This window comes from Pithys albifrons, chromosome Z (assembly GCF_047495875.1).
Source record: "Pithys albifrons albifrons isolate INPA30051 chromosome Z, PitAlb_v1, whole genome shotgun sequence".
NCBI lineage: Eukaryota > Metazoa > Chordata > Aves > Passeriformes > Thamnophilidae > Pithys > Pithys albifrons.
This window is the reverse complement of record NC_092497.1, coordinates 15,690,927-15,717,209: the sequence shown is the minus strand read 5'-3', so window position 1 is coordinate 15,717,209 and position 26,283 is coordinate 15,690,927. Positions and strand designations below refer to the sequence as shown.

Below are 26,283 nucleotides of genomic sequence, written 5' to 3'. Positions count from 1 at the left end.
AGGACTGTGGCGACCGCGTCACGGCGGAGGGTGCGGGGCGGCGCGCGTGGTCCCGCGGCCTGGCCGAGCGGCGGCTGTGCCGCGTGTGCGGGAGCGCGTCGGGGCTGGCGAAGAGACTCGTGCTGGAAGTGGGACTAACCCACAGCACGTAGGTGGTGTCCTCTTCGTTACTGTTACTTCTTACAAATGCGTGGTAAAGCAGCGAGGTGTTGGACTTGGAACGGTAGATAGGGTGCGGAGGGTGACGGGAAATGAGGAACTGTGGCAGCTTTGGGCGTCGGGAAGAATTTCGTCGCAGAAGGGGTGATAAGATACCGTAATGGGCTGCCCAGCGAGGTGGGGGTCACTGTCCCTGAAAGTGTTCAGGGAAGGACTGGATGTGGCACTCGTTGGCGTGGTGACGTTCGGTCACAGGTTGAACTCATGATCCCAGAGTTTTGTTCCAGCCTGTAAAATGATACTGTGATTCTGTAACTGTGCCAGTGATGCATGGCTGGATGAAGAGAACACGTGGCTGGAGAGGCAGTTCCTGCACACACCTGTCCAGGCTGCCCATCGCCTGCAGATGTTGTCTTAACTTCACACGATCCTGCGGGTGTTATCTGACTTCCCGCGATCTGTGGTTTCCACGCGCGAGTTAGGCGTGTTTTTCCTTTTCTGTGTAAATGCCATGCAAAATACATGTTGCCAGAGGTGTCATACAGCTTCCAGGCTCTTGACTGGTGAGATGGGACTAGAAGTGAAGCTCTGAAAGCCTGACTCTCTGAGGGTAATTATTATGATACTCTACTACTAGATGATCACTACTGTGCTTTTAAGTTTAGATTCCATTTAGAGGTATGCCTTATGCCTGTGCTGTATGTTTTGGGCTTAATAAACACCAGTCCAACAACATGCCTCATCATTATGATAGGGCATAATTTAGCTATTAATTATAAATTCTATTTTAAAAGCTGGAATCAGCCCTCTGCTTTCCCCTGCCCCCCGCCCCACCCAATTCAAAGTATGTTATCAGCATGTAAAAAAAAAAATATCCGAGCAGTTAAAACGTCCTGTGCTCTAAATAGTTACAAGGTTGCAGTGTGTGGTTTCTCAGCACTAGGCACCAAATGCGTGTACAGTGTTGGTTCTGAACTGTTTGAGACTACTAGGTAAGACACTTAGGACAAAGTGTGTAACTCCTAGTGGATACTTTGAAGTGGTCGTAACTGGCTTTGGTGAAAGGTTTAATAAAGTCATTGGGTGCTTAGGGTATGTCTTGCTAGTTTAGCAATCTCAAGTGTTTGGTCTCAGAGGCTTGAAGTAATCGACAGGACTTCAGTTACTGAGACAAAACATTCCAAGCAGAATTTTAGGCTGTCTAAAGGAATTTACTGTTGTACATAGTATTCGGGGATTGTAATTTTGGAATTAACTGCCTGATTATTTTTCTTAATTTTGTTTTAGGTGTCTACATTAGGGAGGAGAAATTGAGCTCCAAACAAACACAACTGCTCTCATGCAAACTTCAGTAGTGCATCTGTAAGAAAAACATGGATTTGGGATCACACGCCACTCTAAATAGTAAGTTGCTGACAAAAAGTCCTTAAATTACGATAATAGAGAATATCTGTTAAGTGAAAAGAATTCACACTTATGACTAAAGCTGAAAAGTTTTCTGGTCAATAATGATAACCTCAGACATTTAATTCTTCATAGATATATACCTTAAAGAGCGAAATTCGCCTTTTTAAAAGATTGGCATATTGAAGAGTGATCCCAGTTTTTAACAATGCAGAATTTCATCTTTCTTTTTCACATTATTACAGGCTTTTCATTCTCCTCCTGGTAAGGTAAAGTCTACAGGTGTGGACAGAGGTCATAATATAGACTTTAAACTAGAGCTGAAATAACATGAGAACACTGAATATTTTTAATATAGATATTTTAATAGCTAATTTGTGATCCTTAAAGGATTGGTAATACTGCTTAAATTAGTTGTCATAATTGTTTACACAGGACTCAGACAAAACCTGCTGAATTGGCTTTCATGACGGTTACAGAGTATACATATGTTATTTTACCATTCTTTACTTTCAGAAAGGGTTGCCTAGGAACAGTCTTCCCATGATCATCATTAATTTTAATTTGTGTGACTTTTAATGGTTGGCCATGTTTTTATATCACCAAAATCAGTCCAATTCATGCCTTGGGGAAGTAAAAAAAACTTTACATTCTACCCCTCCCCCTGTTAATGATTGAAAATGGTAACATGTAACAGTAAACTGTAGAAACATGACTTCTAAAGGCAGCATTTTACAATCCAATTGGATTTCTTCTTTTAAATACCAGACACTGCTATTCTGACTTTTTAATTAATGTTGCATACATACTTGCCTATTTTTTCATTCTCTCATGAATGGTGAACAGAGTTTGAACCAATACCAACAAGTTTTTGACTTGGTCTGTGACAAGAACAGGTGGCAAGGTCAGCACAAATTAGACTGTTCAGGGAGACAAAACACAAGCACTGCCAGCAAGATTAGATGAGGTGTATTTGGGGCACCCCAAATCACATTTGCCCTCCTCATCTTGAAAGGACATTGTGATCTGGAGTTTACAAAACAAATAGAGCAACACTCTGTACTGAAAGCAAACAAAAATAGAAGAATTATATTGTAAATGGGCTTGTGAGTTGAATCATTCACAGTAAATGCAATAATAGAAAATGTGTTACATGTACCACCTTCTTCAGTCTGTTTCTATTGGCATGAAAGGTGTTTTTAAAAATTCAGAAGAGCGTTTGTTATCACATCATACATAAATTATACACGAAAATAGACTGTTCTGAACAAATACATTTATATTAAGTAGCCCTAACCATACAGTAATATGGTCATGTTGGAGGCTTAACTTCATCGGGTTACATTTAGAATTTCACCCGCAGCTTTCCCACCCCTTTCTGGTGGAAGCAGCTGTGTGTGCACAGCGTGGCGTGATGCACCTGTGGCTACAGCTCTGCTGCTGTAGCCGAAGCCTTGGCCCCGCTCCGGCCACCTCGCCCCGATTTCCCCGCGGGGACGCGATGCCAGAGCACACCGCGGCTTTGGTAGCGCTGATTGCAGGTGCCGCGGGTTCATGGTGGCTTTGGCAGCGTCGATTGCAGGGTGCGGGTCAGCGGCAGGCGGCGCCGGGCGCGCCCATCGCTCCGCGGGGACCAAAACGAAAGTGCAGAGGCCGGGCGGGCCTGGGGCGGGCCCGCGCTTCGCCCGCCCCCCGCGGGCCGCCCGCCCCGCTCCGCTCCTCCCTCCCATGAGCGCCCAGGCCGCTGGCCTCAGCATGTCGGAGAGTTGCGAGAGAGCGCTCGGTGCTGGCCGGGGCCCGGGCCGGGGAGGGGGCTCGCCGGAGAGCGGCCGCGCCCGCTCCCGTCCCGGGAGCAGCGCTGCCCGCGGCTCGGGCTCGGCCGAGGAGCAGCAGCACCAAGCGGGCGGCCTCTTCCCGCAGCAGGAACCATTGCGGCCTCCGAAGACGGCGCCGCTGGGCACCGGGATGGCAGGTAGGGACCACCCTCCCACCCTTCCTTCTCCTGGGCACCTGCCCGGCCCCTCCCGGCGCTGAGCGGCGCGGGGGGCCGTCACTGCCCGCGGGAGGGGGGTCCGGTGCCTCCTGCCCGAGCCGGCACCGCGCCAAGGCCGGGGCAGCGTGGGGAGCCCTGGGCAGCCGGGGGGCAGCCGGGTGTTTCGGGAGGGGTGCGGAGAATGTAACCAAAGAGAAACAGGTGGTACACAGCACAGGTACTCACCACCTGCTGGCCGGTGCCTAGCCTGGCCCCAGCAGCGGCTGCGGCCCCGGGACGGCTTCCCCAGTTTGGGTACTGAACACCACACTCTGCTGTCCCCTTGGACGGTTCGGGGCAGCATATGGACTGCGCTGCCTCCCGGCTTCTTGTGCACCTTACTCTCGGAGCGCTGGAAACTAAAAAGTCCTTGGTTTAGAGTATGCATTGTTTAGCAGTAGCCAAAATATCAACGTTATGCTCATACAGAATCCAAAATCTAGCATTGTACCAGCTACTAGGAAGAAAACGAAGTCTCTCCCGGCTGAAACCAGGACACTGGTTATGGCCCTGACCCAGGTAAAGGTGTGAGGTATTGCAGGTGCTCACAACATTCTCTGTGCTCCCACATCTGAGTGTTCTTTTTATCCATCTGTTAATCCAACCACAGATGGTCTCAGCCTTCCCCCTGTTGAGGAACTCCAAGCCAATGGTTTGCAAAAACAATAAACCCAACCCAACTGTAACACAAAACACTGTTTGTTGGTTAGCTTTTTCAGGTAGGTATCAGGTTGTTTGCAATAAACTTGTGAGCTAATCTCTAAAGATATGCTTTGAAAATAGCATTTTAAAAACACCTTAAACTGGATATTTTGCAAATGGTGTATGAGAAACATGATAACTAAATGTCTCTGAGCACTTTGTTAAAAGTAAGTGTTTCTGAAAATTAGTGGCATCTTTCTTTTATTGACCTTCCAAAGTCTTGCATTTGTATCTGAAATGTATGAAAAATCACAGGATGAGCAAACATACCATAAGCAGATTTACTAGTTTCTTAGGTTAGCTTTTTAATAAACCACGTTTTCCAAGGAGAGGAGAGCTTTTTTTTCATTCTTCCTTTTTTTTTTGTTCCCTTCACATGAATATTGTGTTTACTTTTTGTCACATAGTAAGATATCTAGAGTGTGCTCAAATGCAAACTGTATCCATATTTAAGAGAAATAATAAAAATTATGTATTTAAAGTAAACTTGAAAGTATATTTATAGTAAAATTATATTTAAAGTAAAAAAGAAAGATATTCTGTGTTTGTATGAATATATACTAGTTTAGTGATTTCTAAGATAAGGTATTAACAAAATTTTTTCAGAACATCTGCAAAAGACAGGAATTCCATCTCGGAGAGAAGATAAAGTTTCAGTTCTTGATTCTGGAGCAGAAATGGCTGAACCTCAGTTGGCTGTGGCTCCTGTGGTAACATCAAAGTTGTCTGTTAAAGCGCCTGAATTTTATCCATCAGGATACAACCAGAATTTCAGTCAGAATTTCCCGGTGAGTGCTTTAGTTTGTTTCCTCAGTATGGACCCATTTGCTTATATTCAAATTAACAATGTTTTCTTGAGATCTTTTATATCAGATAATTTGAATTCTGTATTTGCTGAAGAGATAGCAAAAGTTCTGATAATAACATCCAGAGTCACAGCCAGAAATGTAAATGGTAACGGGTGAATATAATGATGTACATGAGAGCTTTTAGTGTGGGATATTTTGCCAAAGCTTGCTGCAGGTAACCACAGTCCTTGTTGACTACAACAAGCATTGGTTACATCTCTTACAGCTGGTTCTTTGGTGACAGCCTCTGTTGTAGTGACATTTACACTGCATTTTCAGTAAAAGCTTAACTGCATTTTTATGCAGAGTTCACAGGTTTTTGAAGAAAGTGTGGGAGAAAGCTTGAGCTTTAGCTTTGCCTTTCCTGAATTTCCTGTGCCACAGGTATGATTTGTCATGACTGCCTAAGTCAATGTACCATCATGTGTCTTTTAATTCCTTCTGTGGTATTGTATGAAGCAAAGGACAAAATAATAGAGTTACACTCATTATTAGCAGTTACTTACACACACACACATAATAAGAAATGCATTTCCCGCTAGACTTAAAATGATCTCACATCAATATTGTAGATCCATCATGTAGTAGAAGTTGGTGCTTTTATTTTCTACTACATTGTCTTTCATGTTACTGCTTCAGTAGTTTTACTTCAGGGAAGATCTGTGTGAATTCTTGGGATATTGTTTTGTTACCTTAGCAATCAGGCTCTGCTACTATGTTTAAACAGGTGGCAACTATTACAAATACAATAAAGAGATAAAAAAGGTTGCTGAAGCAAATAAATTCTTTAATAACTCGTAGAAGAATACTTTATTTGAATGGTAAATATGGTTGGTTGGTGTTTTGAAGTCTTATTCTCACCAAAACAAATTGATGTTACCTTAATGTTACCAGCTTGGCCGGCCTACTGAATATAATTACTTTCCTAAATAGTACAAGCCCACAGCCAATATAGAACTGTTAACAAAATGTCAATGTGAACCTGCTTCTGTGAATCTAGGGGGAAAAGAACTACTTTGCCCCAGTAGGGGTTACATGGTTTCTGTAAATCAAGTATATCATGTTCAAGACTGAAAAAAAAAGCCATTTTGAATGGCTTACACAGTGCACTCTTAAAATGACAAAGTTTTGAGGCCAACAATGTTGCTTTTCAGCTGTTTTGCAAAAACACATGAGCATGTGGGAGTTCCTGGTTGCTATGCTGTTGGAATATGCTATGAATGTGACTCATCTATTAATAAAAATACCTCTTAAAATGTTAGCAAAACCTAGAATGTTTATTTGGAAGTATGTTGCAGGGGCTTTAATCAGACCACACTAAGCATAAAACAGTGGTATTTCAGACTTTCATCCTTCACTATTATAAAGTGAGGGATTTTTTTACTTCAATGACTGAATTAATTTCATAAACTGAAAATTTTAACACACTTTACTATTACAAAGATTTTGACCATGAGTTTTAAAATTTGAATCAAGACAAAGTTTTGAGAAACTTCTTTCTCTATGACTTAAAATTAGTACATGTTAGCTTTCATTTATGAAATTCCTTGTATTTTTAGATCTGAAAACTTGTATTTCTTTTATGAAAGACACAGTAGTTTTGCTATTAAACATTTATTGCTTTAGGAAGTGTTGATTTCTTGTTTGATTGTACATTATTATAATGATCATGTGTGTCCGTATAACATTTGATTATTAGATCACTTATTTCCCCTGGGTTATGATACTCAAAACCATCAATAACCCATGGAAATAGTTTAAGGGGTACCACATATAATGCTTACTAGAACTTTCAGAAAAACTTTACCAGTCTTTGGAGAAAGGCTTCTGTGGAATTCTGTGTTTGTATACATGGTCCAGCACATCAGAAATTGTAGATGTCTGCAGTAGACTAGAGGTAGGTTTGGATTGCTGGTATAGATGTGTCAGAATAGTTCTCTGGAATGGCTGTATAGTATTGGTGCAGCTGTCGCTCCATCAGAAGGGCATAATGATGTTCTCACTTCATCATTTGAGAAGTGAGATTTTTATTGTTTTAGGATTCCGCAATCCTTCCCTCCTGCTGCCTTTTTTTTTTTTAACTTCAGCTAATTTGCGAAAGAAGGCCAAGCACAAGAATACCACTTAACCTCATTCAGCATGCATGGGCCATTTTGTATGTGCAACAGTCTTAGTACTTGAGTTTGCATAACTTTATAAACTTGGAAGAGACGAAAGGCTTGTTTCTAAGTCTAAAGAGAAATCAAATCAATGATTAGTGACTGAGTTCCAAAGTGAAAATGTAAATTTACGAGATGGCAGAAAATGGCAGTCAGCACATGCAGAGAAACAGAGTCCAAGAGTAGATTTGGCTGATGAATGTTTTCTATAAACTGTTTTATCTTTATGTAGATCAGAGAAGTTTTAGTACCTGTTTAGTCTTCTATTCTTATGTCTGTAAACTCATAAAGTGATACTTAGTGGAAGAGAGGCAAGTGTAGCATTTGGCATTTTAATTGCCTCTTCTGTTGTGAAGGATTCAGGATTCCACCCTATAGCTCTCAAACATTAGGGAGAAGAATTAGCACCAGCTTGATAGAGAAATTAATGAAGTTAATGGAAAATTTCTGTTTGGCTTTCATGGCTTTGAATCATAAATTTGTAATGAATGTGTAATCTTACAGGTTTCTTCTAGCCAACTGTAACTGCTGTTGAAAATATTCATAGAATGAACTGGGTTGAAGGAGACCTCTAAGATCAAGTCCAACCTTTGATCCAACACTACTATGATTACTAGAACATGGCACTAAAAGTGCCACATCCAGTCTCATATAAAAACCTCCAGTGATGGAGAATCTACCACCTCTCTGGGCAGCCCATTCCAATGCCTGAATGTTCTCTCTGTAAAGAATGTCTTTCTAATATCCACTTGAAACCTGCCCTGACAGAGCTTAAGCCTGTGCCCTCTTGTTCTACTGCTGGTTGCCTGGAAGAAGAGGCCAGTCCCCACCTGGCTACAACCCCCTTTCAAGCAGTTGTAGAGTGAGATGAGGTATCCCCTGAGCCTTCTCTTCTCCAGGCTAAACAACCCCAGCTCCCTCAGCCTCTCCCCATAGGGCTTATGCTCCAGTCCCTTCACCAGCCTTGTTGCTCTTCTCTGGACCCTCTCCAGCACTTCAATATCATTTCTGAACTGAGGGACCCAGAACTGAACACAGCACTCAAGGTGTGGCCTCACCAACACAGAGTACAGGGGAAGGATCACTTCCCTGGTCCTGCTGGTCACGCTATTTTTGATACAGGCCAGGATCCCATTGACCTTCTTGGCCACCTTGGGCACACTGTTGGCTCATGTTGAGCTTCCTGTCAAGTAGTACCCCCAGGTCACTTTCTGCCTGGCTGCTTTCCAGCCACTCTGTGCCCAGCCTGTAGCACTGCATGGGGTTGTTGTGGCCAAAGCATTTGGCCTTATTGAACTTCATCCCATTGGAATCAGCCCATCTCTCAAGTCTATCCAGATCCCTCTGCAGAGCCCTCCTGGTTTCCAGCAGGTCGACACTCCATCCCAATTTGGTGCCATCAGTAAATTTGCTGATGATGGTCTCAATCCCCTCATCTAAATCATCAATAAAGATGTTAAACAGGACTGGACCCAACACAGACCCCTGGGGAACACCACTGGTGACCGGCTGCCAGCTGGATGCAGCTCCATTCACCAGCACTCTCTGGGCCTGGCCCTCTAGCCAGCTCCTAACCCAGCAGAGGGTACACACTTGTCCAAGCCATGGGCTACCAGCTTTTCCAGGAGTATATTATGGGAGACAGTGTCAAAGGCCTTGCTGAAGTCCAGATAGACCACATCCACAGCCTTCCCCTCATCCACCAGGAGGGTCACCTGATCATAAAAGGAGATCAAGTTGGTCAGACAGGACCTGTCCCTCCTAAGCTCAAGCTGACTGGATCTAATGCCTTGCCCATCCTGAAGGTGCTGTGTGATTGCACTCAGGATGATCTGCTCCATAACCCTGCCAGGCGTGGAGGTCAGGCTGACAGGCCTGTAGTTGCCAGGGTCCTGCTTGCAGCCCTTTTTGTGGATTGCTGTGACATTGGCCAACCTCCAATCATTTGGGACCTCCCCAGAGAGCCAAGATTGTTGGAAGATGATGGAGAGCGGCTTGGCAAGCTCTTCCTCCAAATGCCTTCTCACCCTAGGATGCATCCCATCTGTCCCCATAGACTTGTGAGGCTCCAAGTGGCTCAGTAAGTCACTAACTGAGAGCCATTTCCTTTATTTTCCTTGAGCTGATGGTGCTATTATGTTAAATCTTTAAATCTGCCAGTGAGAAATGCAAGTAGTTTGTGTGTAGAAGTTACTGAAGTAAATCTAGTTTTTAAAGTATCAGGTATAAGTAATTTAGCAATGTGTACAACTTTATTATAATATTTGAATTACTCATTTTTCTCTCCCATTTGTTCAGTTCCCTGGCACAATTACTTAAACCAAGACTACTTTTGGAGTTGCATAATTAGTAGAGATAGATGAATGTGACACAGAATTTAGCCTCTGTGTTTTGCTTAATAATTACAAAATGGAAGTAGGAGTATACAGGGACAGCAGTATACCCAGTGATATCGGGATCTCTTATATTCTTCAAGGCTGAATTCTTACCAAGTTAGTATGAGAGGAAAGATCCCTTCCTCTTTGCTGATGAGGATCTCATAGCAATCTAGGGGCTGTCAGAAAGCAGCTTCTTTTATTAGGTACAACAGTTGCATGCTCTGCAGCCTGGCTGGAGAGTTTTCAAACAGGTTGTTTGGAGAGATGCTAGTTCAGCTGTATATGATTAAGCTGTAGTAGCTACAATAATGTAATAGTCTGTGGAACAAAATAGTTTTTAAGTTCATTGTACAGAACTCTTACTGGACTATTTGAAATTGCCTTGTAAAGGCTGATCTCCTTTAGCAAAACAAAGTATTTTGCAAGTCACACATAGGCCTGTTAGCCTTTACTTTTTGGCTTTATAAGCTCTAAGCCATTAGAATCATGGAATACTTTAGATTGAAAAGGACCTCCAAAGTTTCTGTACTTCAGTCCTCAGCTCAGTTCAGGCTGAATGCTGTTGCATTTGCCATTATTTCCATAAACCCTTTTTTTTTTCTATTTCTGATGGGCAGCATTAATTACTTAGTCTTTAGTATTATTAACTGGGCAAATATTCTGCGTAATTAAACATCACAGGAAATCGTTCTAGTTTTACTGTTGTTACACTGGTGTGTCCCCCACATGCTTTTTTTCCCCACACTTTCTTCGCAAGTCATAAAATTAACATCAGTACTTGATTTTCAGCAATGGATATCTGTCTTTCTTACAGCTCGTACGCAGGAAAAAATTTTCACAGGTCCTTGTTGCTTCACAGTAGAGGAGAGATGGAGGCTTTTAAAAACAATGTAAATGAAAATCCCTCATTAAGGGAGTGGTAGTGGAGAGAAGGTGAATATACTTATAAGCGTTGTCAGTATATTTATGTACATTAAGTTAAGAAAAAGTATTTTGTCATTTTAGCTCAGTCTTTTTAGATACATTTAAACACTTTTAAATAGTAGATCAGTTGAGAATTCTGACATTAGTTGTTACTCTTACATCTTGGATTGTAGGTCACTTTTTAGCAGCTCCTCTTCAGACTTCCTCTGGCACTTTTGAAATCTGTGAGCTGCTTTTCACAATGTTTTTTGTAGTGTGACAAAGTGAATTATTTGTACTGTATTACTGCCCGAGACATCACAAAGTATGCTTTTTCTGCTATTCCCCTCATCTACCAGCATTATAATAATCTGTAACATTATTGACTTTAGATAGTGTTACATATACTCTTTTCTGAATGGAAAAAAATCAACATTCCTCTGTTCATTAGTGGGAGCATAAGGATTGATAAAGGGATATTGTGCCAGCCCCTCCTGTCTTTAGTGAATTACTGTCTGGTTTTTAACCTCAGTAGCTACAAAATAATGCAATACTATTTAAATAGTTTCATTTCATGCCTTGTAATCTTTCATCTAGTGCCAAGAGATGCAAATATGCTGACTTCATAATATTAGATTTCCTGGTTAGACTTTCTACATGGGAACACTACACTGTATTTATTGAATTTCTTTCATTTCTCCCCCTTCTGCATGTTTTTGGCACACTGTACACACTATGTAAGGCTAAAATACCTTGTTTCAAATTTTTACTTCTTCATCCTTCTACAGTTCTTATAGCCATAGTAGTTTGTGTGCACATCAGGAATGGATGTTAAGCCTCAGTTTGATAGTTCTGCCTTAAAAGACATACTTACTTTGTTAGTTAATCTTGCACTCACCTTGGGAAACTGATTTCTGTTTAATCCATCTTCTGATGAGTTTTGCTGGCAGACCTGTAAAAATATCTTGTTCTTAAGATGATCTGACTACAAGAGCTTTCTCATAGAGTGAGGTCTGTGCTCTGTAAAATGTTGAAGTGAACTGTGTAATCAAGTGTGCAGAGACTCAAAACCAGGGGCTATATTGTTATTTCTGAAGATAAGATTCACAGGTTTGCAATCAAGTCACATTGAAGGTTCTTTTTAGGTGGTTGCTACATTTTTTCACTTCTATAGGATTCTTCCTTTGAAGATAGATACGATGGCTATCTGACTTTGGCAGAATATGTACAAGACTTCCTAAATCACCTCACGGAGCAACCAGGTTGTTTTGAAACCGAAATAGAGCAGTTTGCTGAGGCGCTGAATGGCTGTGTCACTACGGATGAAGCTTTACAAGAACTTGTTGAACTCATCTATCAACAGGTAGTCTGTGTATTCTGTCTTATAACATAGATACTATGTTTCTGCTACCTAATGTCCAAGATACATGTACCAGAATTATTTGTTACATAACTGTGGGTAGTTTAGTAGTATTTTAGTAGGTATTTTAGTGGTTTGATTTTTACTTTTTTCTTTTGGACTTAAACTTAGAGGGAAAGAGTTAGCTCAATACATTGAAATGGTAGCCCAAATGTGGGATACATGGATTGGATACACTTCTCCAGCTTGCTGTTTCTTTGTTACATACTTGTAACTCCTGGGTAAAATGCTGCAATTGAAGTTATGGTGCTTAATTAAAGAAAGTTGTATTTGAAACTCTTAAGCAATGTCAGAGTTGTAAAGTTTTATTCTATCCTGCAAAAATTTTCTTCACAATCCTAAAGTGCTTTTAACTCCTTGGTATTTAAAAAAAATAAGTTCATGCCTACTGCACACATGACCCTTTGGGAAACGCTTCTTTATTGACAGGCTTTCTTCTTTATTTGGAATATACCTATTTCAGAACAGCATAATTGGAGAAGAGGAAGGCTCATCTGAGGGTAACTAGGTCCAGTCCCATTGATGGCCATGGAAATGAGGACAGAGACCTTGAGCTGAACTCTGTGCTAATTGGGGGAGCCATTGGAAAGAACAGCTTAGTATGTGTTGCTTAGCAAATGAGCTGCTGTTGCTGTCTTTTGGGCTCACTGCAGAGAATAAAGCCACGCTTCTGCTTGCTATTTATTACATTGGATGTCTCACCCTTTTAAGGGTTTGTTGCTTTCAAGTTCTACTGTGAATGCAAACTTTTATTCAAGTGCAGATACCTGCAGAATATCTTTATCTGGAATCTGTAGAAGTAGAATGACTGATTAAGCATTGTACAGAACTACAGAGTCTCAAGTTGCTCATTATCACACAGAATTAATGCACATTTAATAGAGAACAGTTTAGTTAGACGTTAGATCACTTGTGCTGTGTTTGGCAGCATCATTTTCCCATCTTTTATTTGAACCTATGGAGGATATTTATAAAAAGATGAAAATATTCAATATAACTTTATTAGAAGAACTAAAGGGAATTTATGCTATTTAAAATTCTTGTCTTTTGAATTTATGCTATTTTTAAATTCTTATATTTTAAATACCTTGACTCATGTTTAATGTGACTTAGAAACAAGTATATTTAAAAAAAAAAAAAGTCCATCATTAGGGTTAACTGTGCCTTCCTCATCTGACAAAGCAGTATTACCAGTCTGAAATAATGTGGAAAATAGAATTTAGTGCATAAAGCTATGCTAGTATTCAAAAGCATCTGATTTTAGATTTGTAGTATCTCAGAATAGGATAGTGTTTAAGCATAGGTCAACTACACTTATTCTGCCCTGAGCAGAGGCTAAGGTATTTGTTTTCTGGCTTATCACAAAACAATATTGCTGAAGTTCATATGTGTCTGCCTTAGTGATGTTAATTTATCTCAAGTAAGCAGGTTTACATTGCTCCCTGAGAATGTGTCCTTGAAAAAGGGTTTTAATAAGCCACTGTTGATTTTTTGTGTCAGAGTTTTTAAGTGACTTTCAGACACTCTTTAGCTGTAGGTCACAATACAAAAGCAGAGCTGAAGATACATGGCCTAATGGTGATTGTTTTCTTAGAGCCACAAAATCACAGTATAATGAACTTCTAAGTGCTGAAATGCACATCGTGAGCTGCTGATGAGATGCGAAAATGAATGTGGCAAATAGTAATTATTAATCGTTAATCTTCTGCTCTTCAGTTGTCTAATGAACTGTTACTAAACAGAGATTTCAAAACAGCTTTTAAAGATATTTCCTGATAGCTTAATCATTAGTTTTTGTGAATAATTTATTTTTTCATTTTTATTTTGTAAGGCTACGTCTGTCCCAAATTTTTCCTACATGGGAGCACGGTTGTGTAACTATCTGTCTCACCACCTAACCATTAGTCCGCAAAGTGGGAATTTCCGACAGTTGTTGCTTCAAAGGTTAGTATTTAAGCCTTATTAGTATTAAAGGTTGTTTTAAGCCTTACTTTCTAAAGTGTCTTTGTTTTCTAAAGAATTAGCATATACAAAACAAATGAAGCACCATGCAGTTGCTCACCACTCAGCCACCCACCCATTCAGCCTGTTCCTGAGCAGCATCCCCCAGTCAGCTTTTCTGTAGTTTATATGCTGAACATGAGGCCAAGTGGGGTGGAACATCCCTGTGGTCACTTGGCATCAATTGTCTTGACTGTGTTGCCTCTCAACTTCTTGTGCCACCCCAGCCTCCTCACCGGTGGGGTGGGATGAGAAGTGAAAAAGTTCTTGATGTACTGTAAATACTGTGAAGCAACAACTAAAACCAGGACATGCAGAAGCTGAAAATACTCATTTTTCCTTTTTTTATTGCTTTCAAAATTACTTGAACATGGAAGGAAATCCTTTTTTATGTTGGATTTCCCAAGTCCTGATTTTTGAAGCAAACCCATCAGATAACATTCATTTTAGCACCCTGTAGCCATGAATTTAAAGTTACTTAGGTGTTTATTGCTAATATAGATGAAATTGAGAGGAGGGAGAATGTGTGCAGATAAACAACCTAACAATATGACCACAGAGGGATTGTCTTCTCTTTCTCAGCAACGTTTCTGCCTGAAATACGGTGTTTCTGCCGAAAATTTTTTATTTCAGCTCTTTAGATTTCTGTTTCTCCACTGTTTTTTAATGTGTTCCATGATCATTGACAATACCTTAGAATTTGTCTGGCTTTCCTTTTATCTCAATTGTTTTTTGGTTTTGGACTGCAATGTAGACTTGTGTATTTTTGGCACAAAAAATACTATAAATTTTTGGCACATAAATACTATAAAATTGGAATACTATAAAAATTACTTTGCTGCCATATTATCTTAATCCTTTGTATTTGTATTTAAGTTACAGAATCACAGAATGGTTTGTGTTGGAAAGGAACATTAAAAATCCTCTAGTTCCAACCCTTCTGCCATGGGCAGGGAACCTTCCACTAGACTAGGTTGCTCAAAACCCTGTCCAACTTGGCCCTGAGCACTTCCCAAGGATGGGACATCCAGAATTCTCTGGGCTACCTGTTCCAGTTTCTCACCGATCTCACAGTAAAGAATTTCTACCTAGTATCTAAACCTGCACTCTGTCAGTTTGAAGCCGTTCCCCCTTGTCCAATCACTACATGCCCTTGTGAAAAGTCTGTCTGCATCTCATTTGTAGGCTCCTTTTAGGTGCTGGATTGTGCTATAAGGTGTCATCAAAGCCTTCTCCAGGCTAAACAACCCCATATCTCTCAGCCTGTCTTCATAGCAAAGGGGCTTGGGCCTTGTGATCAACTTAGTGGCTCCTCTCTGGACTTGCTCAACATGTCTGTGTCCTGCTCATGTTGGTGACCTCAGAGCTGGATGAAATACTCCAGCTGGAGTCTCAGGAGAGCAAAGCAGAGAGACAGAATCTCCTGTCCAGCTGGCCGTGCTGCTTTGGATACAGCCTGGGGCATGGTCGGCTTTCTGTGCTGCAAGAATGTACTGTGATGTTGAGCTTCTCATCAACCAACACCCCCAAATCCTTCTCCACAGGGCTGCTCTCAGTCACTTCTCTGCCAAATCTGTACTTGTGCCTGGAATTGCCCTGACCCATGTGTAGGACCTCACACTTGGCCCTGTTGAACTTCATGAGTTCCGCAAGACCTGTCAAGATCCTGCTGTGTGCCATCCCTTCCCTGTAGAGTATCCCTTGCACTCAGCTCAGTGTTGTGAAATGTTTATCACTGTCACTTTAAATGGTGAGACTGAGGGTTTGTCAAATAAGTGTAAAGGCCTCTAAGACAATGTGGGCTGCATCCTGAAGTGGGGAACTTATCAGCATTGTTTCTGTGGACATTTGGTTGCCTATATTAGTGTTACACATCCTGGACCCATATTCTAATATATAAATTATTTAGCTGTCTTAGAGCAACTTACAATATGTAGAAATTATTTCATTTTGATGTATCAGATATCTTAGTGCTTAAAGACATACATATTTGTCTAAAAGGATGCAAATTACTATTTCTTTGTGAAGGCCTTTCATTGTCTTCAGACAAAATACTTCCCAGCATTCAGCATGTAACAGTCTTTCTGCAGGTCATAAGTTCTGAGCCTTCTTTAAATGAGTAGCATGTTGCTTATGTTGGAATGGCTACAGATGATATGATTGTCTTTGAATGTTTGCAGGTGTCGAACAGAGTATGAAAACAGAGATGAAGCTACAAAAGGTGATGAGACTACTAAAACCCAATTTCATTCCTTTGTGCTGTTCTTAGCTGAACTTTACCTTAACTTAGAGGTAAGAACAAAGCTGCCTGTCATGTGGTTCTTTATTATTTTTTTGTTGTGTTTAGGTAAACACTGAACAGGAATATAATTTGAGATGTTTTTCTAAAGGCATAGGGGACTAAAGTAAAAGAACTTTAGGACAGTTTCATGATAATGTGTATGTTCAAGTAACGTATACAAAAACAGGACAAGATCATTAGAAGAGAAGTGTATAAAAATTAAAGTGTAAGCATTCTTAGAAAGAACTGACCATACCGTGCTCATGCCACCAAAATATTCTCTGATGCTTCCATTTCTGTTCATAAGTGGTCTTTGAAATCTACTTTTCACTTGCTAGAAGAAAACAGGAAGATTTGCAAAGGCTTTGGAAGAGGGGAAATTGTCCATTTGTGGAGTATACCATACTCTGTGGAGTAAACTATTTACTTTAAAGAATTTTCTGTAGTTTTTTTTAATACATAAAGATTGCTTTCTGGAAGTGAGCCACTACAGCTGTAAAGAATACATAATGTAGTGTGGAAAAGAGCGTGGAGTTCAGGGAATTTGATATTTTGTGGACCATTTTGGAGGCATTTGGTAGCTTTTCTTAGCAATTTATTAGAGAAACAGAATGCCAGACATGCATTGTTATGTCAGAATTGTAAGGATATTTCTCCAAGTATGTTCAGGGATGACACCAAGTGTGTGCTGCTTTCAATGTGCTGGAGGGAAGGGATGCCCCCCAGAGGGACCAAGACAGACTTGAGAAGTGGCCTGTGTGAACAAGGCCAAGTGCAAGGTCCTGCACCTGGGTGAGGTACAAATACAGACTGGGTAAAGAATTAATTGAGAGCAGCCCTGCCGAGAAGTACTTTGGGTGTTGGTGGACAAGGAGCTCAACATGACTGAGCGATGTGCGCAGACAGCACAGAAAGCCAACTGCATCCTCGGCTGCATCCAAAGAAGCCAGACCAGCAGGCTGAGGGAAGGGATGATCTAGATGATCCTTAAGGTCCATTCCAACCTAAACCATTCTATAGTTCTGTGAATATTTGTGCTTTAAAATGGTTGCAAAATTTGGTGTGTTTTCCCCACTGTAGAGATCAACTGTGTTGATCACAAACCAAATAATACTGATTCAAGAGATAACATGTGCCTAAATTTCTAAAGTTCAAAGTCTTTTAGATGTGTTTTCCTTAATACATATTTTGCAGATTAAAGGAACAAGGGGACAGGTAACACGAGCAGAAATTCTTCAAGAAGGCCTTCGGGAGTTACTAAATGCTCTCTTCTCTAATCCTGTGGACAGTAATTTGATATGTGCAGTAAAACTCCTAAAGGTGAGACAGAACTTTTAAAAGAAAAAAAAATTGTTTTTTAACCCATCTAGGGTTGGGAACAGCAAGGTAAACTGCAAATGAGGATTTATGGGGGTTTATGCATTAACATCATTAGCAGAGCAAACTATTAATTCTTATTCCTAACTGAGCCAGTAAAAAAAGTAATGTGATGCTGTAAAATGAAATTCAAGGCCATTTGTGTACAAACAAGAGAAACAGAACTGAAACCCAGGTGCAAAAGAGCAGTCCCTCCAGTTCTTATTTTGCTGCTTTTGCTGTGGGAGAAAACTGTAACCAGCTTGGATGAATTGTGGGATCTTGTGTATGTTTTGTGTTCTGAAGAACACTAGGCCATTAGTGTCCACCATGTTTTGTGGCAAAAGATTTTTGATATCTGTTATTTTCTTCTGTTTTGTCTGTGTCATTACTATTGTAGAAATATATTTATTTCTCTTTCAAAACAAATCTCTTTTGCTTTTTCTTTAAAAAATATTTAGCCTCCCTGCAGGGAGAAACTTTTTATCTTCACTAGGATTGTTATACTCACAGGTGGGAAAACAGGTTATTTTAGGAATGAAAGTTAAATGCTAAACAGTATTTTTCTGAGGATTTTCAGTTGGCTTGTTTGTTTTTCCTCATTTTGTACCCTTCCTCACTCTCCACGGTTTCTCAGACTTTATCTTGAATTTCAATTCTGACAGCTTCTTTTGATAGGGTAAACAAAGAGTAAGGAAGAGAGATTTTTGCAATTTAAAACCTTCATTTGAAGTTTGGATGCTTAAGCAGGTTGCTTCATAGCAAGAGTGAGATTGAGCACAATGCGCACATTCACTACTGTGGTCAGTCCTATTGTTGGCAGTGCTTCCCTGAGGGCAAGGCCCACTGAAGAACCTTTTCAAACATGCTGTACACAATTTAGGAAGCTTTGCAGTGCTGGTTTTCAGTCAATCTCCAGTGAAGGTGGTGATTGCATTATTCCTGTGAATATTCTTGATATATTTGTTTAGCTTCACAGCATTCATTCTGAAAAAAACCCAACAGTGATCTAAACTATTTTATGACACTGATATGTCTAAAAGGTGTTATGGAAGTGTTTTCTGATGTCTTACAGTATCTACAGATGTTGACTATATATGTTGCTAGACTGGGCTAGCTCATAAAACCTCATTTTTACTACTAAAGCAATAAATGTCTTATGTTTTCCTTTTAATACAGGTGATAGTTACATGTTTTTCACCTGTTTGCTGTACAATGTTTAGTTTTAATTAGCCTTCCTGGTGCTAATTATTTAGGATCAAGGTAGGACAACAGTAGAATACTGTATCCCAAACTAATGTGAGCAATGTATCTTGTTTCTATCTGTCTTAGGTTGAGCTGGCAAAATGCCAACTGCCCAACACAGAATCTTTACAGCTTCCCTCTCCCCACCAAGAAAAGGGAGAAAGGAAAAAAAACCCTAGAAACTCAAACTAGTTTATACTTAAGCTAACTATATATATTTATACAGAAATGAGAAAATTAAAGGAAACTACAATATAACACACACACAAGTTAGAAATAACAAGAAATAACTTTCCACTCCCCCGTGAACACAAATCTCACTGTTTTAACTACAAATCATTCCAGAGAACTTAATTCTCCAGAGACAGACCTAAGCAGAGAGAAAGACTAAGAAGAAACACTTTACTTCCCTAAGATAACATGATGATAAGCCTGTGCTGGGCCTGAGCCTCCCTGTCCCTCCTGGGACAGCATGATGCATCCTTCTGGGACCACAGTTCGAAGCAACTGCCCAAGCCACGCCCACACTGGCTCTTACCTTTGAAATGATGTCGAAATATGGCATGGAATACTATTGGCTAGAAGAAGTCAGCTGTCAGCTAGCCCAGCCCAGCTCAAGTCAGTCAACAGTCCCAGGCCTATTCTGAAATCTAAAGCTTAAATTTAGGTCTACCTAGCTAAACCCATAACATATCTTACGATTTTATCCCTTTGTATCATCAGGTGCCATTTCAAGCATTTTTGATCATGTAGTATTTAAGCTGGGGTGATCAGGAATTGCTATTAACTTTTGTCCTCGTGGCAAACTAATTTTTTTCTTATTTAGCTCCTATTGTGTAATTATTGGGCAGTGAGGTACCTGTTCTTGTAGTAAAAGGCTTCCATCCATAGCAGTTGTAGACTGACTGCTGCTAAAGCTTTCTCAGCAGCAGCCTTAGCCTCACGGACTTTGTGTATTAAAGTTCAGTCTGGCTTGGTCAGATGACTCTGGTCCCCTTTATATATAGCCACATGAATTTCTCTGGCATGTGTGATGCTAGCCAAGTTGACCAAAGTGTTTCTAAAGTTTATTAAACTATTTCTTATTCTCATGTAAGCTGGTGGCATCAGCTGCAAAAATAAGGTTTCCTTTATGATAGTATGTACTTAAATCAAGTAGGTTAACTGTGACTGAAGAGTTGATTCAAAATCGTATTTCAAGATTGAAAGAAGTGGCTGTGACCTTGTAGGAAACATTAACATTGGACATAGAGTTACTGTCTGTAGTTTAAACTATTTATGAAGTCTCTTAATCTGTTTAGAAAAGAGACTACAGGCAATGGGGAGCTTCAGCCCTCATGTAGACACCCAGTGCATCTAAGCATCATGGATTGTTCCAGAATCACCTGAGTTGACAGTTTATTAAGGTTTTCTAGTTTTCTTTTAAAAAAAATGCTAATCTCTTATGTTTAGTTGACAGGCTCAGTTTTGGAAGATGCCTGGAAAGACAAAGGAAAGAATGATATGGAGGAAGTGATTCAGAGAATTGAAAATGTTGTGTTGGATGCAAACTGTAGCAGGTGAGAAGATAAATTTATGTGCAGTGATTTGTTTATATTAAACAGAACACCTTGAAAATCTTCAAGAATAATCAACGGATCAAAAAAAAATCTGAAAAACTTCTATTTTTTAAAACTAAAGTGATATATGGATAATTTCCCATGTAAAAAAAAGAAAAGATACTTTCCATTGAAGAGATGTGTGGATTTTGTGGCATGTAAACAGGTTTTGGTTTGTGGGGGGCTTTTTGTATTTTCTCTTTTAATAGAGGAGCATGTTCCACTCTTTTTAACCTTTTAGGTCTTGAAACCTTACATAAGTGCTTTAGAGTCAAAAAGCAAGTATATACAAAGAGACAGTAGTGGTCATATCATAGCTTATACTTTTAAATCTGAATTTAACATGATTAAATATATATGAACAGTATTAAATATGTAGCAGTATTAAATACATCTAAATTACTATAAATTTAGAGGCAAAATTAAATGTGCTTTGTGGGTTTGTTTTGATGTTTGTTTTTTTTTTCTTCTGGAGAGCATACGTTTTTACCAAGGTCCTAACTGCAGTCTGGGAAAAAATGAGTGGTTGAGGGGTTGACTAATCACCTGTCTGCGTGAGATTATCTCATTCTGCTGTGTTTAACCCTCAGCTTCTTGCAAGCTCACTAAAAACCTGTAGTGGGTTCAGACACTGATCTCCTGCCATATGGAGGGGAGGCCCAGAGGTACCTCATAGCTCCTCTGGGTTGTAATAGAGCTGCCCCAAAGAAGGATGAGGAAAATTTTTCTTCAGGAACCAAAGGTGATGGCACAAGCTGAGGCTTCAAAGACACAGAATAACAAACTCATTTCAATTGAGAAAACAACCAAAAAATTTATTTATGTATTCTTTAATGAGACTCTATAGACTAGCTTAAAAGAAAAAGGCAATTTCTCTTATTTTAGGAATAAAATGGGTGTTAGTATCTAATGTACTTCTCACTGTTGGCTACATTGCAGTATGATGAAGAGGGCCAAGGTTAGGAGTTTGGAATAGATGGTTAAAGAAAAATTTTAAGATCATCTCCCTGCTTCTCCCAGTATTTTCCTTTTATCAGAAAAGAATGTGTTCCCCAGCTTGTGCTACAAGGTGCAGTATCCCAATGAAAACTGTAACAATTTCCTTTCCCTTATGAGTCCCTACTTAATAGCAGAGGAAGTGGAGATGGTATCTCATAATTGACACAAAGTATCCAGGCTTGCAGATGCACCTTTTAACTCGAGATTTTCTGCAGAGTGGATAAAATTTTGTCCTTTCTAGTCGTTTTTTGGAGTGATTTAACTATCTCATATTAGCACAGTAAGAGAAGCCCAATTTTTTGCCTGGCAGAAAACATTCTAACTTTTGTAGGGCTTTTCTTTATTTCAGAGATGTGAAACACATGCTTCTGAAACTAGTAGAACTGCGATCTAGTAACTGGGGTAGAGTTCATGGAACAGCTCCACATACAGAAGCCACCCCAGAAAATGACCCCAACTATTTTATGGTAAGAATACATGGACATTTAAGTTCCTTAATTTAATGTTAATTTAATTTGATTCATAGAAAATCACATTACTCAAAATTACAAACGGCTGTCTCTCTGAAAACATATAACTTTCTGTATGACTTTTTCTTAGAATGAGCCAACATTTTACACTTCTGATGGTGTTCCTTTCACTGCAGCAGATCCAGGTATGTCACAAGTTTAATTTACATGCCTTCTCAGTCTTCTTTAAAAAATTGTAATTCAATTTATGGCCTTTTGAAGTACATAAGATGTTGTTCTTGAAACATCTGAAACTTATACAAGTTAAAACAAAGTTCTCTCTGAATTCCTGGTTTTGTGGAACACATGCTTTATTCTGCAGTAAAAGAAGGTAGATGTTTGAAATGGAGAATGTGTATTTGAGTTCATTTAGCTCAGAAGAATTTGTGCAGTAGTGCTCAGCACTTGGTCTCTCCAGAAAGCCAGAAATATTCAAGTCTTATTTTGTTTGTCCATTGTTAATGGCAAGAGGGATTTTCTTCCTTGGTTTCTTTGTTATCTGTAATCTGAGCATGATGTGGCATGACCTCATTTGAAGTAAAGACATCTGTCACTACCTTTACAGTTCTGTGGGAAATTAGGCATCATTCTTAGAGGTCAATTCATTTCCTAGGAAATCATTGTTGGAGATTTTTTTTAGTTAATATGTTTCATTAAATAACCTATTTTCAAGCTTTATAGATGTATATTAATTTAGAGGATTAGTCTGATATGTTACTCAGTCTCATTATAACTTTGCCAGATTATCAAGAAAAATACCAAGAGCTGCTTGAAAGAGAGGATTTGTTTCCATTTTATGAAGAAAATGGAGCAGACCTATCAGGACCTGGAGATCTGTATGTTTTCTTTTTTAGTGATTTCGTCTAATAATATTTATTTTTACTGTGATTCTGTGATACTGCAGACTTAGGATACCAATCTTGGCAAAAATGAAACTAAGTAACATAATTGTTACTTAGTTCTATAGTGGATGTGTTTGGGTGTAAATTGGGTTTTAATCACACAAGTTGAAATCAATTTCCTGTTTATCCAACTGAGTAGGATTGTTACATATGTACAAACATACTTTGCATTTAAAACAGTTTGCAATCAAAATGAAGCACCAAGTTTTCAAGTGTTTGTAGTGAGGCAAACTGAATTAACTTGACTGATGTACATAAACATCCCAGCTAGAGACAATTACTGAATTTTCAGTCTGTGAAAGAGAGGAATTTATTAACTTTCTCTCCTCAGTACAAGCAGTATTCCCCGGAATTAAAGGACTCTTCAGTATTCCTGTAGAGCAAGAGAAGTAACCTAATGGCAGAGGGGGAAGCAACAGTAGTCTGCCTTTTCTGGCATCAGTTTCTAAGAAAGATATGTAAAATAAGTAGAAGAAATATGGTCTAAAATAAATTGCTCTGAGCTTTGTACTCACAGGGTAGGACTTTCAGATAATGATTTGACACCCAAGAACTTTTCTGGTAGTGTATTTCTGTGTGATAAGAGTGAAGGCCTGGATCAATATTTTTGTTAGCAAATTAGAAAACTTAGATTGTACTTAGCTATGGGGAGTGGCAACTTTGAAAGATAAGTAAGAGATGTCATCAAAAATCAACAAGCTCCTACTGAGGGGTTTGAAAAGACCCATGTGAACTTCTGAGCCTAGAAGAATAAATGCAAATTGGAGCAGACAGCAGTTAAAACCACAGCAAATCCAAAGAGTGCCAGGTAGAACACTCTGAGTCAACATTAAGCAAGGTGACTCTGTAACCTTCTTTGTTGAAGGCTTAAGGAAAGCTTAGACAAATGACTGCTGATTCTCTGTCAGCTCTTTCTCATTACTGACATCAGGGAAGAGGGTTCTGTGTGAGGGTTCTGCCTTCTGAAGCCTATACTTCTACAAGAAAAAAGGAACGCATAAATGTGCAGATTCCTTCTTCAATGCACAACACTGAAGTAAAAATCCCTTTCATACACGTTTTCTGTGGCTTGCTGAGGCTTTGTGTGAAACAGCATTTGTGGCTTCTGTGCACATCAGACATGCCAATGACCCTGTTTAGAATTGAGACACAGAAGTTAGTAAACTGAGCTGAAATGAATGCACACTTCTGGAGAGTCAGTAACTGCTAACTTGGTTTTTTCAAGGCTGTTTAGAATTACATACACTATCATGTTCAAGCTACAGCTCCAGTGTCTTAGTCTATGGTTATAAACACTAGAGTGGGACATGGAGAAAACAAAGAACACACAGGTTACTTCCCAATATTCTGGGGGGGGGAAAGAAAGCTGAAGTGATGCTTGTCACTTCCCAGCTTTATTTTGAAGCGCTGTGGTAATCTCCACTGTGTGCAATACTTATATAATCAGTGGCATCCAGTCTTTCCTGCCACCTAAATAAGACTGATCTTTTCTGAAAGTCCAGCTACTGTACACTACAAGGTAATACAATGCAGGTGCAATAGGGAGCCTCCTTTTAAGTATCAACAAGCAGGAACTCAGGGATTCTTTATAAACATATTCCTCAAGCTAGGATATTGACCTTACTAATATGTTGGTAATTTTGTTTTTTGTAAACAGAACAGTACAGATTCATTAGTAAATTTTGGGAAGCTTGGATTGCGTGATTGCATTTTTATCATATTGGGAGCTATTTCTGTCTCTTAAACTGGGCAGCAGATTATCTAAAAAGATGATGAACGTTGTAGGAATTTTTATACACATCCATACTCCTTTGAGGTTTATTTCTTTTCTTAGTACCCATCATTTTTTCTTTTTCATCCACTTTAAAAAAAGTCATAAATAATGTCATTTATAAAGTTTTGTTTTATTCTTGACATCTACACAAATGGTTCTCAAAATCTGTATCTAAACACCTTTAGTGACTTTTTTTTTTCCTTTAGGTATTTTGATGAGATTGATGATGAGATGGATCCAGAAATTGAAGAAGCATATGAAAAATTCTGTCTAGAATCAGAACATAAGAGAAAACAGTGAGATGTTATGTATTAATGTTAGTTTATTGAACCTGTTTAGGTATGGTTAGAATACAGGGGGATACGAAACATTTTTACCAAAATGAGGAACTTCAGTTTCTTCAAATACTAAAGTTACATGAATTCCATTTTGTTTAAAAGAATCTGCCAAAAAATGTAAACTTATGCCCTGTAACTTAAAATGTTGTGTATATATCATAGTTTATTTTATGAATAATCTTTTTTGAACAATGTTTTGGCTGCAATAAAAATGATTTAGAAGTTATAATTGAAATTAAAGTTTAGTGGGGAATTGCCCCATAAAATTTCCCTTGAATGAGAAAGGGAAAGAATAATGATCTGAATTTGCTTGCTTGTTTGCTTTAGTATATATTGGGGATATATTCATGCTGTTTACCATATACATTATGTGTTGTGTTTGATTCTTTTCTCCCCCTCTCCCAAGAAGTGTATGGTCCAAAATTAATTTTTTTTTGTAGATCACAATCATGAGAAGGGGTTTGTGAAAGTTCTGTTTTGTGTAAGAATTTTTGTTTGGTTTATTTCTATTTTTTATTCCTCTTCCAAAACACATATGGGTGAGGTCTGGACTTATTTTTTTTTTCCCCCTGAAATAAATGTTATATGTTAATATGTGAAAAAGCAAGCGGTATTTTGGAAGTGAGGTGCTTTCAAGATCTTTGGTTCAGATAAACTTATTTTCAAATTTACAAGCAAAAACTATTCTGTAATTTGTTGCGTTCTTCAAGACTACAGTAATATAGTTATATTTTAACCCATGCTTCTCAAAAGTATGTGCAGTGCTCTTTTTTTCTTCTTTTTTTTTCCAGTAATGTATCTAACATGTCTAACCTTTTGGCAACACTTGTAACTTCCTTTATTCTTCTAATTTTATGTACTTTGATTTCATTTTGTAGTTGGAGTAAATTCATGTATTTCTGAAGCCAACTGCTCTTTTTTTTTGATCCCACATAATCACGTTAGTTTTCCTAGGATACTCCATTGTTTTTGTTGCCAAACGCAGTTGAACTTTTTCTTGTTACCTCTTGCTGGTTAGACTGAGTAGAAAAACTTACCAAGAACAGATGCAAATATTCCAAGAAGTTAGCTACTTCTATTAAGAACACACATTGTAAATATGCATGTAAATAATTCTGATAATATTTCACTGTTATTTGTTTGATTAAATAAGTTGTGCATCTGCTAATAGAGTGAGCACTGACTGTTTTCTGGATGTTTATTTAACATACTTACTTAGGTTGAATATTTGGAAAATAAAACTTAACCAGCTTTGTTTCCTTTGGTACAATTTCA

The 26,283-nt window shown here is 39.1% G+C and overlaps 1 protein-coding gene across 4 annotated transcripts; it reads left to right on the top strand.

Annotated features, from left to right (window-relative positions):
* Positions 1–4: 4 nt before the first annotated feature.
* PAIP1 (poly(A) binding protein interacting protein 1) lies at positions 5–26,283 on the top strand. 4 transcript variants are annotated; one of them, XM_071581085.1, is made up of 13 exons: positions 5–148; positions 1,447–1,563; positions 3,484–3,535; positions 4,904–5,085; positions 11,760–11,948; positions 13,837–13,949; positions 16,187–16,298; positions 17,482–17,607; positions 20,341–20,447; positions 21,835–21,952; positions 22,086–22,140; positions 22,737–22,830; positions 24,877–26,283. In XM_071581085.1, exons 3-13 carry the CDS (start codon positions 3,529–3,531, stop codon positions 24,968–24,970), a joined length of 1,197 nt encoding a protein of 398 aa, XP_071437186.1. In that variant the 5' UTR covers positions 5–148; positions 1,447–1,563; positions 3,484–3,528; the 3' UTR covers positions 24,971–26,283. The 4 variants fall into 4 exon arrangements, with proteins under 4 accessions (XP_071437186.1, XP_071437185.1, XP_071437183.1 ...); XM_071581084.1 differs by lacking the exon at positions 3,484–3,535; XM_071581082.1 differs by lacking the exons at positions 5–148; positions 1,447–1,563 and having other exon boundaries at positions 1,573–3,535.